Source organism: Anomaloglossus baeobatrachus, chromosome 4 (genome assembly GCF_048569485.1).
Source record: "Anomaloglossus baeobatrachus isolate aAnoBae1 chromosome 4, aAnoBae1.hap1, whole genome shotgun sequence".
NCBI lineage: Eukaryota > Metazoa > Chordata > Amphibia > Anura > Aromobatidae > Anomaloglossus > Anomaloglossus baeobatrachus.
The window spans coordinates 374085855-374100118 of record NC_134356.1 but is presented as its reverse complement, the minus strand read 5'-3'; the positions used below and the strand labels follow the sequence as shown (position 1 = coordinate 374100118).

The 14264-nt window shown below is 47.0% G+C and overlaps 1 protein-coding gene across 1 annotated transcript in view; it reads right to left on the bottom strand.

Annotated features, from left to right (window-relative positions):
* Window positions 1-14264, bottom strand: part of FBXL13 (F-box and leucine rich repeat protein 13) — a 400423-nt gene that overhangs the window by 267629 nt on the left and 118530 nt on the right. Inside the window, exon 6 of the mRNA XM_075345189.1 lies at window positions 6808-6917. Within this exon, the coding sequence (XP_075201304.1) occupies window positions 6808-6917 (110 nt within the window). The remainder of the gene's footprint in view (window positions 1-6807; window positions 6918-14264) is intronic.

Below are 14264 nucleotides of genomic sequence, written 5' to 3'. Positions count from 1 at the left end.
TCCGTGTTGCATCTGTCTGAACTGCGTATGCTAGCCGTGTGTGCGTGTGTAATGCCCGTGTGTGCATGTGAAACTTAACTGACGTGTGTGTGTGTTGTCCGTGTGAAATATCCGTGTGTGTGATGCTAAATGTCATTGATACATAACCGCTGACAGCAGACAGAGTCGCGCGCTGAGAATGAACTCGGGTGAACTTCACCTGACTTCATCCTCATACCGCGGCTCTGTCTGTGTCGCGTCCTGATTAGCGGTCACCCGTGAAGGACTCACCGGTGACCGCTAATCCCCTGAGTGACTGAAGCGAGCAGCGCGATTAGCGCTGCCGTCACTCAGGTTACCCGCGGCTAGCTGGATCCTCCCCCCGTGACCACAACTCACCTGTGACTTCATCGCTGTCACAGGTGGACGATCCAGCAGTGGCCGCGAGTTACCTGAGTGACGTCATCGGTGATCGCGATACTCACCTCAGTTGCTGCATGGAGCTGTCAGTAGCGGCGGTGTTCTTCTGTAGCTCCTGTCACCTTCATGTAGCAGAGCTGGAAGTGACACTGGACCTCCGTGGATTACGCCGGACATGGATGGGTATTTGGGGCATAATAAATTTGTGAACAAGGTATTTTTTTTAATGTTTATTATTTCAAATAAAGGATTTTTCGTTGTGTGTGTTTATTTACTTAAATTTTCAGATTAATCATGGAAGGTATCTCGGGGAGACGCCTGCAATGATTAATCTTGGACTTAGTGGCAGCTATGGGCTGCCATTAACTCCTTATTACCCCGATTGCCAACGCACCAGGGCAATTCGGGAAGAGCCGGGTAGAGTCCCAGAACTATCACATCTAACGGATGTGGCAATTCTGGGCGGCTGCTGGCTGATATTGTTAGGCTGGACGGCTCCCCATAACGTGGAGCTCCCCATCCTGAGAATACCAGCCTTCAGCCGTGTGACTTTACCCTGGCTGGTACCAAAATGGGGGGGGGGGGGACCGCACGTCGTTTTTTTAAATTTTTTTTTTTTTTTTTTTTACTGCACAGTATAGTCCCACCCACCGGCGGCTGTGATTGGCTGCACTGAGGCAGTTATCACTCAGCGTGGGGGCGTGTCTCACTGCAACCAATCATAGGCGCCGGTGGGCGGGGAAAGCAGGGAATACGAGATTGTTTAATGAGCGGCCGGCATTTTCAAAAGAGGAAATGCCGCCGGAGTTTAGTGAACAGCTGTGCAGCGCTGCGGCAGTGATCGGGGAACGGTAAGTATGAGAGAGGGGGGGAGACTGACCGACAGACTGTGAGAGAGGAACAGACAAGACAGAGAGAGACCGACAGACAGAGAGACCGACCGACGGACTGAGGGAGAGAGACCGACCGACGGACTGAGGGAGATAGACTGAAAAAGAAAGAATGACCGACATTGCTAGAAAAAAGCACAAAACGTACACGGAGCATACAGAGATGCATCTGTGTCACGTACTTGTGCGAACCAAACCATTGACTTTCATGGTGTCCGTGTGTGCGTGCTCCGTGCAGAAAACGGATATGCTTCCGTGCAAAACGGAAACACATACGGATCACGGACACAAGGACATGATCAAAAACGCAAGTTTGACCACAAACATAGATTAACATTGGTGCACGTTTGTCCGTGTCTCCGGTATATACGGAAACGGACAAAACACGCACGTTTTTAACGGATGTGTGTCGGAGGCCTAATACAAATGAAACAAACAGGGAAGAAAGTGTCTGTTCAAATACTATTCTGTCTTCCAAAAAACAGCAATGTTATGTCTTAGTTATAGCAAGCCAAGTGCATTAGAGACTGTTGAGGAAATGTTATATTAGGACAATATGTTGAATAGAAATAAGTTTAATATGCTGTAGCAGACCACAAAGCTACGGCAGCGTTTCAAAGGATAACGACTTTTCCAAAGTCACAAAGTGCTGTTTCATTGGAATCAGCCAGGGAATACGGAGACTAAAGGGTCGGAATAATTTAGAAAAATGACGCAATGACACCTGCTTAACATTAACAAATTGTACCTCTGCTTTCTGAATTTCAGCTATTGAAGTTTACGCTTGAAAGTGCTATGCCACTAATCCTCTGTGGTACAGCAAGGTTTACTACAATGAGCAATGTGTCCTAGCTGTCAATGTTTGTAGGCGTCCTCTGAAAATGGCCCAAACATCTGTGAACAAACTAAAATAACTGGAGTACATTTCAGCTCTTTGTTTCATTGTGTAATGAATATATAGAAAATGTAATCTTCTCATTCAAAAATATATAGCTAAATAAAAATAATAGGGCAGATCTACTATTCAACTTGTGCTAGGATCATTTTATACATGACATGTGTTTAACCCCTAATCCCCGGGTGATTTTTCGTTTTTCCAGGGTTTTTTTCCTCACTCCCTTTCTTCCGAGAGCTTTTTTTCCGTCAATCTTGCCATATAAGGGTTTATTTTTGTGGGACTAGTTCTACTTTTAAATAAAACCATAAGTTTTACCATGTAGTGTACTGGATAACGGCAAAAAATTCCAAGTGCAATACAATTGAAAAAAAAAAAAAAGTGCAATTGCATGATTGTTTTTGGGAAAATGTATTCACAGAGTTCACAGTATGGTAAAACCGATGTGTTGGTGTGATGTCTCAGGTTGGTACGAGTTCGTAGATACCAAACATGTATAGGTTTACTTTTATCTAAGTGGTTAAAAAAAATTCTGAAGTTTGTCCCAAAAATATGGTGCACTTTTTGCGCTATTTTCCGTGATCCGTAGTGTTCTCATTTTTCGGGATCTATGGCTCAGTGATGGCTTATTTTTTGCATCTTGATCTGACGTTTTTAATGGTACCATTTCTGTGCAGAAGCGCCGTTTTGATCGCAAAATTCACAGTGTCCAAAAAATGTAATTTTGTCGTTTGGAATTTTTTTTCCAATACACCATTTACCGATCATATTAATTGATGTTATATTTTGATAGATCGGGCATTTCTGAATGCGGCGATACCAAATATGTGTATATTTTTTTAACTCTTTAATTTTCAATAAGGAGAAATGGAGGGTAATTTGAACTTTTAGGTTTTTTTATTTTTTTAATTTTTAAAACTTTTTTTTTAGCTTTTTTTTTATTTTACTAATACCCCTATGGGACTATAAGAATCAGCAGCCTGAACGCTCATTCTTTCTTGTAGATCAGAGCAGCTCTCCTCTTACACACAGCATTCTGCCGGCTGTAAGCATAACTGACTCATGATAGCTACAGGAATCATCACATGACCCTGTGCTACTATGGCAACCATCGGATCCATGTGATCACATCATGTGACTTCCGATGGCGCCGGGTAAGTGAATGCTTACCACGTCCCGCTGTTACATCACGCTGTGGTTAACAGGCATGAGTGGGTAGTGAATCCACTCGTGCTTGATAGCCGCACATATCAGCTGTTCAAATCAGCTGACATGTGCAGCGATCGCTGCCAGCGGTAGCAGGCAGGGATTAACCTGACATGATCCATGACATACCCCGTACATCATGTGTCGTGAAGAGATTAAAGGGAATCTGTCAGCAGGTTAATCTGGGAGCAGCATAATTTAGGGGCAGTCACCATGATTACAACTCTGTCTCATTTTTTAGGCTGAGTGGTGAGGTTTCAATACAATCAGTGTTTTATCAGCAGGAGATTATCACTAGAGGACTAGTTATCACATGTAGGCTAGTCAGGCTAATCTGTGTAACCCTATCCCCACCACTGATGTGATATGGCATGTTGCTGACAATGTACAGTTACACATGAAGCTGTCAATCAGTGGTGCAGGCGAGGTTATACACAGTTCGGCCTTCTGACAACTGCTACAATTACAACAGAGAAAACGGTGATTTTATCAAAACTGTACCAAGCAGTCCAGGAAGTGATATTTCGCTGGAATCAGGCTCTCTACCCATACATCATGGTGTTCTCATATTACATAGTAAAGCCTGATGACAGATTTCCTTTCAAAAGAATCTGTAAAGTGATTTTGTAGTACAATACTAATGTTATCATTAAATAGGGCTTAATGACACCTTTCAGAATCAGTAACTTTTATAGCTCTCCCTCTTTCTGTGATCTTGTTGTAGGCTCCTAGAATTCAGTGTGACACAGTAGCTAGTCAAGCATATGTAAATACAAACTGCATATGCACTGCTCCCTCCTTCCACCTCTCAGTGCTAGCATCAGTAATAGTATGTCTGAACTTAATTTGCACTGCTGCCCCCGCCCATACTCCCTCTCACCTCTCAGCAGTGATAGTGAATGCACTGGAAGGTGGGTGAGGGAAGCAGTGCATATGCAAATTGTAATGACAGACACTTGACTAGCATGCACTAGATACTGAATTCTATGGAGCTTATGTGTCGCCCTGGGCAAGCCAGGGGACACAGGTCACAACACCACCACACCCCACATCCCAGGTAGGCACACCTAAGCTGAACCAAAAATCCTTGTTGCCTTCCTCCAGAGGCTGGTGATTCACACCAGGGGGTGGGCCAGGCGGTTGGCTCCGCCCACCAAGGAGATCACAGTGCTGGAGGCAGGAAGTACCAGGCAGATTGGCCCGGGTAGGGCAAGAGTAAACAACGGAGTTGAGTGAGGAGCAGATAAGAGAAGTGAAAGTGGAGGAAAGAAGAGTAGTAAAGGAGGAAAGCAAGAAGTGGTGACAGAGCAGAGAGTGTGCCAAGCCTGAGAGCCCAGCTTTGTGTAGGGCTAGAACAGCAAGGTCAGCGATGGCGGTGACTGTCCGGAGGGGGACCGTTTGGAAGTTCCTGGAAGGACCCCGTTGGCTGTGTGCCCGGTGGTCTGGAGCAGTGTTCCGAAGGACAGTCAGCACCAGGGCAGGGGCCTCTCGGACCCCGGCAAGGCTAGGAGTCGCCCAATTTGCCGAATCCGTCAGTGAAGGGGACGTAGATTCCCCCAACAACCAAGTCCCGATTGAAGGCAACAGCCCAACCCGTACAACAGAGGCACCGCCACCGCCAGGGCACCAGTCTCTGAGGGCCAGCGCCTGCGGGCAAAGTGTAGTGCTCCTCCGGCCCAGCTTGAAGCCGGGGAGCGGGTTACCGGTGGGGACCCATCGCAACCAACCGTACATACAGGTGCAAGGAAGAGAGACATCACCGTCACCTACCGGGGAAGCAAAGCAGCCGTCTGTGGGACCGTCCTACCAGCCGTTTGGTTTACCGTACAAACTGTGTCCGTGTCTCAGGCTGAGTGAGTACCACAGTGCCGCAAGGCACAGAGCTGTCCCCGCGCCCCTGCGCCCACCAAGCCCTGCACCTCCCAAGCCGTCACCGGGCCCCGGGATCACCAACCCCTACCCACGGAGGGGCAACACAACACCTGGCTGCTCCCCATCACCATCCCCGGGATCCCCGCATTAAGCAGCGGTGGTGCTACACATCACCACAACCGTGGGTGGCGTCACGGACATTATCCCAACATCCCAAAACCCCCTTTCACTCACGGGCGAGGAGTGCCGCTCGAGAAACCCCGGGATCCGGCCCACCGCTCGAGCCACCACTGAGCAGCTGCCGGACCCGAGCAGAAGGGGTGAGCGCGGTGTGCTGACACCCTCCTCCCCGCTCGCGACACTTACAGCAAGATAACAGAATAAGGTAGAGCTATAAAACTTATGCAGACAAGAGGAGGTAGGAGCTAGAGTCAGAGCTCATCCCTCCTACCTAGCTAGAATCTTATCAGTAACAACTGCCATTTTCTGTGTCAGTAGTAGGAAATTCTTCATTGAATTCAGATTTTACCTCAGAATTGAGAATTTTGATAATGACTGATCGATGGCAGAGAAAAAAGCAAATTTGTCCGATTAGATATATTACAAAGTTGCTTATTTTCATGTGCACTATTGACTTATAAAATACAAAGTAAAACGAAGGCTTTGCTTTAAAGATGTGCCAAACTTACCATCTAGCATGAACCACTACGATACATTTTCTGAATATAGTTTAGTTGTAAACGTTCATAATTTTACATAATGTTATTTAATTTGTCTGTCTATATGTATTAAAATGTTGTGGTTCTTGTCTTCTACTATAGTAGTATGGTATGAATATGATATTCACATTTTCCATAGACTTTGCTGGAAAATCAAAACGCATGCCTTTTGGCATGAATACGCTGCAATTCAAAACGGACCTGAAAAGCAGGTGGAAGCGGAAAGTGCGGACACAGCCTTAGCCCCCCTCACCTCCCCGCCTTTGTACCTGTCCCACCACATGTAACAGCACCGTTATCAAGAATAAATGCACCGTGCCTTCAACTCTAGTGAGTGCTGCCTTTCTGTCTAACCTTGTTGCATTTGGACTTTTTCCCTGTGGATGTGCACCCGGAGAAAGCCGATGTTGTGTGCTTATAACAGCTTTTTAAGAGATCAGCAGTGCCCGGTTATGTCTTCTTTTTGAATAAATATATTTGTATGTTTACAGGAGAGGTCAAAAAGATAAAACCCATTGACTATCTAATGTATATGGGTAGTTCAGGAATTATCCGAGGGTGATCTCACATTGTACAACATATACAGTACTACCTTTTCAGAAGAGTATCATTTAATGATTAGTGTGCTGTGAAAGTAAAGGCCACCATGTCTTTAGTAAAGAACTCTTTGCTAATGGAAAACTTTTATGCATGCTTACATTTCCAAGTTACTGTAAAAACAGCAATGTATTTTTAGATCCCAGATAACAATTTTAAGTCCCTTACTTGGTGTGTCTACATTTATTTTAGACTATGTCAACACTACAACTGATAGGTTTACACATACCTCAAAGTACTCTCTTTTCTTTTTGGAATCCTGAGTTTCAGCATTCCATGCTTTTAAGATTTTTTTCATGAAGGCATCATCAAAAACATTCTGAATTCTGGTTGAAGCCACTGGAGAAACAAAAATAATGAGCAATATTTTTTTTTTTATTTAGGCTATGTTCCCACGATGAGCTTGTAGTGAGTTTTTTAATGTTGCAGAATTTCTGTACCATTTCTGCACCTATTATGTAAATTAGGTCACTTGAATTTTTTTCATTGAATTTTTGTATGTTTTTATCAACACTGTTATTTTGTCTCTTCTTGGTATGTAAGGTTTAAAGCTGCTTTATTTTTGATACTTTGGTTTTGACAAAGCTTCATGTTTTTGCAGTGAAAATGCACTAAAAACGCATGTACTTTTTTTTTACTTTCGTTTTTTCTGCATCTAATGCAAGTCTATGGGGAAAATCTGCACATAAAACTCAGCGTATCCACGAAACAAATTGATGTTGTGGATTTGAAACATGCACCACAGGTCAGTTTACGCTGAGTAAAGTATAAGCACAGAAGGCCTGAGATTTTTATAAATCCCATCTCTTTTGCTGAAACTGTAACACGCTGCTTTTCTGACTCAGCAAAAATATGCAGGGTCAAAAACTCATCAGCCTAAGGACAAGTGCACACATCGAGTATTTGGTCAGTGTTTTACTTCAGTATTTGTAGCCAAAACCAGGAGTGGGGCAAACAGAAGAAAAGTATAATAGAAACATGTCACCACTGCTGGATTTATTACCTACTCCTGGTTTTGACTTATATATTCGAAGTAAAAACTCACCAAATACTGAACATGTGCACGTAATTTTAAAGTACAAGTCTAGCTTTTTTTTTTCTGTTACACCCCAAATTAGCCATCAGTAATGTGTGTACAGTGTGTGCATTAAAGAGAATGTCAACTACTTGAACAATACTTTCTCATGTACACCCCCATAAAAATAAAAAAAGCTAATACTCACCTCCGAGGTTCTAGTGATGTCAGAAATCATGTTACAGTTGAGCTTGGCTTGTTGATGAGCTTATTGAGCATATTACCAGACACCTGCACACTACTTCCACAGCATGATTGCAAAAAAGATGGCACTTGCCACTAAGGACTGGTAGAACATTTCTTTTGGCGCACACATTAAATAACCTTAATTTCCATTGGAAGTACAGTTTGCTCATCCCCTTCTTGTAGACACTCTCTGTATGGCACCTCCAGTCTAGTTTGCTGTCCAAATATTTGAAACTCTCCACCTCCTGACCACTGATAGTGAAAGGTAAACCTTCCATCTTTCTTCTGTTACAGTTCACCACCAACTACTTAGTTTTCTTTACATTTACTGTAGTTCTAAATAGTTAGCATGGGAGGTGTACCGCCCATGCAGCAGTCGGACTGCTCGGATCCGGGGTTGCTGTGGCTTGAGGGTCTCCGGACCCAGGGGCTTGCGACCACTTGACAATAAAAGGGGACTATTTACAGGGAATAAGTGTTTGTGACACACACCACCCATTGTTCGCTGTAAGGGGAGTACCGCCACTGCTGATGGGAGTACCCAGGGGAGATGGAGTGGGGCAGCCAGATGACGTTTCCTCCATGAGTAGGGGAGGCCCTGAGACTCTGGATGGTGGAGGTGTAGGGAAGTGTGGTGCAGACTATGCGGCAGGCAGGACGCAGGGGGGAGCAGCGTAATCACTCAGGCAGTGTGGATGTTGGTGCAATCATTAAGTAGACTCTGACATAGGAGTAAACAAAGTCTCTGGGTGCCTGCGCCACTCTGGGGAGCTCGTCTGGGAATCCGTCCCCATTGGTATTGCTAATGGTCCTGGACCTGCCTCCATGCACTTGTGTTTAGACGTTTCTGCGTGACCCCTCGGCCTGAAGCTGTCGGGGTCCCGCTCCCTATAATTAAATAGAGGAGCTGTGCTCTCGATGGCTGACACTTGGGATTTCAGTGGGCCGCATAACTATTATCAAGTTGCGTGAAGCTAATCGCTGATCTAGGGTCCAGTACCCCGCCGTGCTCGGTACCGGTCCGGTTACTAGATTTTCCAGTGCCGACTGTTCTCCAAAACTAAGTCTGGGCACCCTTCTCAAATACCCTGCGATGGGGTCTCCAGCTCCTCCGGTCCCAGACCACCGTCTGTGACCTAACCAAAGTCTCCCAGGGAGCTACAACTCCTCCAGCAACTCACTCTCTGAGGGCTACTACTCGACTCCGTTCCTCCCACCAGTCTGCCTGACCCCTAGACGGGTGGCCCTTTTCCAGCTAGACCACCCACTGGTGTGCCTGACAGGGTGTGGTGTGAGGTGTGGCTAGGATTTGAATGCTGATGGAAGCAATACCAATAGTTAGGATCCCAGAACCATGGAGGGTGAGTTCTGCACCATAAGGAAAAGGAGTGCAGTTCCCTGTGACACCCTTATCTGATCAGAGGAGTCACATTCCCCCTTGGTTAAACGTAGCTTGTCCCCGAGCTACAGGACACCCAGAGGATTTTTTTTTTTTTTAACTGAAAGAAAGAATAACAAGTTATGCATACTCATTCATCCGACATAGGGGAGGCAATATACTTAAACGTTACGAAACTGTCAGAGTTCATTTACTAAAACAATGGGGAATGCTACCGGTTGTAGTGGTAGTCGGTGGCTCAGCCTGCTCCGCTGCAGCCCCTTCCTGCAACAGTCCATTCCCATTGTCCCTCTCCCTTCAACCCGCCACCCAAACAACCTGGATCCTTAATGCCACCTCTAATCCTGGTGGACACCCCTTTTCCAGGCACCTTGGCAGTCCCTGGTGACAGTGTTGAAGTCCTGGAGGTGTAAAAGACGACTCTGGTTGGCGCACGAGGTGCAACTATTTACAAGAGGCACAAGCTTGTGCTGGCTGCTGCCAGTCCTGCAGCTATGGTCCATATTTAATAATAAAGTAGAACTCCAAATCAGGTAACGTCTACGGGTAATTGACGGGTAGGTAAATCAACAATTTCCAACATTTGCATATGATCATTACAATGGTAACACTGAAAACATAACTTTTAACTGTAAGATAGCCGGGTTCCGCTACCATTATTCTCTATAGTAGTCGGAGGGCAGTGGCGGGAGCTGGCATGACCATGTCACTCTACATCACATGCTTCTTAACCTCCAGGGTGTACCAGCCCCGCTCCCCAAAATGCCAGCAATATGAGACCATGTCACCCGGTGTCAAGTTCCGGTCCGGATGTCCCCTTGGAAGGTCCTCGGTCACATCCCTCCTAGAGACAAACACCCCAGCAGCGAAGCCCGGCTCTGCAATGAACCCCCACCCCTTAATGGGGTCAAAGCGCTCAACCAGGCCACGTTACCGCGGCCCTCTGACCCGGAAGGTGGCTTTCCTCAAGTGATCTTTTTCTTTTTTGGTGCGAGTGGCGATTTCCTGCCGGCGCCGCTCTCTAGTGGCAATCTCGGTATGCAGCCATAGCTGCTGTCTTTCCCAATAGGGGGCGCGGGCGTCAGGCTCCACCTCCTCTATGGGAACTGGCTGTAAGTAGACTCCTGCAGCTCCAGCGGCTACCGGGAGGCCACGCGGCGGTGGAACTGGCATCTCAACAGGCTCCGCCTCTGCTGTGGTAGATGAAGGAATCGGCTGTTCCGCAGCTGGGATAGCAGTCTGGGTGCTCCGTACCAAGGTAGGGGCCCAGTGATGTGGCCGGGTCTGGTCGGGTCGATGATGAGACTGGAGGCGTTGCGGCCTGGTCTGGTCTGGCCGGTGGTAAGGCCGGAGGCGTCGCGGCCTGCTTGCTTTCTACTGGGGCTGGAAGTTCTGCTGCCTGTGTTGGGGGTAGCAGCACGGCGTCCGCTGAGGGTGAGGGTGATGGTGGCTGGGTGATCGCGGTGGCCGGGGCAGACCGGATCCCGCGGCTGGGTAGGCAGGATCAACCGGGACTGGGTAGCTGCTTACCCGCTCCAAGCACGGGGCCTCCATCTCACGGGCCCGAACCGCCACAGCCAGGCTCCTCATTTCCTCTCTCCAGTAGTCCATTATGTAGAGGAACTGCATCCACATCCTCTTGCAGAGCTGCTCAGTCTCTTCTTCGATCCAGGTCACAGTCCCGGGAGCAGCACGCTCCGGTGACCAGTCCCTTGCTGCCGCCATCTTGCCTCTGCGGGTTTCAGGAACTTTATGGACAGAGTCCTGGCGTCCCTGCTCCACTTCCGCTGTTACATCCCGTTACGCCCCCTTGGTTTTCGGCAGCCAGCTCTCCAGCTTCCAGCTGCGCTCTCTGGACAAGAGGCGGAGCTCCAGTTTCACGCTCTTTTGGTTGGGAAGATGGCATTTAGGCACCAAAAATGGCGAAACATGGCGGGAACTGAATTTTGACACCACAGCTCCGATTTTTCAAGGCGCATGTCACCCAGTTAGTGGGCCCAGTCCGAATTCTGTTCATGACGCCAAAGTTTTGAAGGTGTACCGCCCCTGCAGCAGTCGGACTGCTCGGATCCTAACTTTTGGTATTGCTCCATCAGCATGCAAATCCTAGTTACACCTCACACCACACCCTGTCAGGCACACCAGTGGGTGGTCTAGCTGCAAAAGGGCCACCCTTCTATGGGTCAGGCAGACTGGTGGGAGGGACGGAGTCGAGTAGTAGCCCTCAGTGAGTGAGGAGCTAGGGGGAGTTGGACCTCCCTGTAAGACGTTAGCTAGGTCGCGGCCGGTAGTCTGGGACCGGAGGAGTCAGAGGTTTTGGAGAACGGTCGGCACCGGAAAATCTAGTAATCGGACCGGTACCGAGCACGGCGGGGTACTGGACCCTAGATCAGTGAGTAGCTTTACGCAACCTGATAATTAAACTGTAGAGGATAGTCTCTTCATGAGCTTTCCCCAAGAGCTCAGAGATCGAGGCACCAACACAACGTGGGGTATAGGGCTTTCCAGGTTATGCGGCCCATTGAAATCCCAAGTGTCAGCCATCGAGTGCACAGCTTCCCTACTTAAAGGTGGCGAGCGGAACCCCGACAGCTTCAAGCATAGGGGTCACTCAGCAGAACATCTAAAATACAGTGCATGGAGGCAAGGTACAGATTACTAGCAATACCAAAGGGAGCGGACTCCCGGACGAGCTCCCCTGAAGTAAGGTAAATCCCAAGCACACAAGAGGACAAAAGTAATTTGGATGCAATAGTGTTTTATTGACAGACTATCTGCAAAGAAGAAACACAAAACGCCTCAACCAGAAATAGTGCAAAAGCCAACGTTTCGGCCAAAATTGGCCTTTATCAAGGTTTTGCGTATCCTATACTGGTGAGTAAGACGAATTGGACATCTACAAGAACGTATCTCAAAGGAGGCGTCATTTTTTTTACGTATATTGCAATGCACAAGGATGCACGTTGGATAGGTAGAGGAAGAGAGGAGATGCCTTTAGCAGCAGGAGGAATGAGGACAGGGTCTCAGGGGTTATTGGTGGCAGCAGGATAAGGCAGCGGGTAGCTCCCCTGAAGTGGCAGCGGCACCCAGAGACTTGGTTTATCTTTGTGTCAGAGTCTCCTTTGCGGTTGCATCACTACCAACACTGCCTGAGTGAGTACGCTGTCCTCCCATGCTTCCAATCTGCACCACGCTCATCAACACCTCCCTTATCCAGAGTTCCGGGGCCTACCCTACCCGTGCAGGGAACGTCATCTGGCTGCCCCACTCCATCTTCCCCCGGGTATTCCCATTGGCAGCAGCGGTACTCCCCTTACTGCGAACCATGGGTGGTGTCACAAACTCTTATCCTCTGTAAATACCTCCTTTTCATTTGAAGTGCGGGGTCCAGAGACCCTTGAGCCACAGCAGACCCCGAATCCGAGCGGTTCGACCGAAGCAAGGGCAGCACACCTCCATCCCCCAATATCAAAGTTGAAGAATGTTCCCCAACTCCTTCACCTCTCCCTGTTGGCACTGCACATGTATTGCTGAATCTGTTGAAAAACTCATTCATTTCGTTTACCCTGTCCAGGACAGTGAGCGGTTAGCTGCAGCTTTCACTTCCTATACTTAACCGTATGAAGGCGGGAACAGTGAAGCTGGCGCTGCTTGGGTGCGGGGCTCGCACCAACATCACTGGAGCTGTCACTAGTGTGTCATGGGTGACAGACAGTCATGTGGTTTCTGGCAAATGAAGGTCACAGTGTGTGTCTTTCTAATGTTCCTGCTGTTAATATTCATTGTACTAGGGAACTTTTGTGCTGGGTTCACCTTTTGGACCCAGCAGAGCCCTGCTTCAATCCAGCTGCTGATTACACTGGGGAACAATTTGAAAAAAAATTTCTGTTGAGTTAGGTTTTTGAGCTGATTTATACCAAAATTGGCATGCTGATTCCAAAAATGTAGTCAGTTTTTTTTCTATCACGTCAAGTTTTTCCTCCTCAACTTACCTGCCATAGAAGCACAATTGCACTGATTTCTGTAATAAGACTTGTTATCTGAGTACAATTCGACTCATATAGAGCTACGTGGCAACATGTAAGAGTAGTCACAACTGAGACAGTGTGGTGAGAGGTGTGTGCAGCTCCCAATACGTCATAATTATCAATATCTTTACACAAAAAATGTATCATAGTAGGAATAAATAGGATTTGTGATAGCTTTTCTCTTTACATTGGGCGCTTAGTTGTAATTTATATATCTTTTATGATTTTTTTTCTTTGTTAGTTTTCAAAGCTTGTAACTTTCTATCTCAGTGTTTTATTTACTTATGTACATATTTCCTTTGTTTCAGATCATGTCTGCTCCTTCTTCCTCTCGTCGTAAATGCCTAAACAACCCTGACTCCTTCTGCTATATTTGTGGTGTTTTCACCATTCCAGTTCAAAGGGCAAACATCAGTGCATTTGTCAAACAAGCATATTTTGCATATTTTAAAGTAAAACTCGGTGATCAAGATAAGCCATGGGCCCCTCACATAGTGTGCAAGCAGTGTGTCGAGAGTTTACGGATGTGGACCAAAGGAACACGTGAAAAGTTGGTATTTGGTATCCCCATGGTGTGGAGAGAGCAAAAAAGTCATTTCACAGACTGTTACTTCTGTTTAGTGAAAACATCAGCATTTAACAGGAAAAATAAAAGTAAAATAGAATATCCAAATCTACTGTCAGCTATCAGACCAATGCCTCATTCAGCTGAAATTCCAGTGCCAGTTTTCGAACAGCTACCATCTCTAGAAGTTCTGAGTGATGTTGACGAACACAGTGACAGCAATGGTGGGGTCAAATTGAAAGTGACGCACATCCGGCATCGCATGTGACATCGCAGTGTGTAAAGTCTAGATGATACGATTAACGAGCGCAAAAGCGTCGTAATCGTATCATCGGTGCAGCGTCGGCGTAATCCATAATTACGCTGACGCGACGGTCCGATGTTGTTCCTCGCTCCTGTGGCAGCACACATCGCTGTGTGTGAAGTCGCAGGA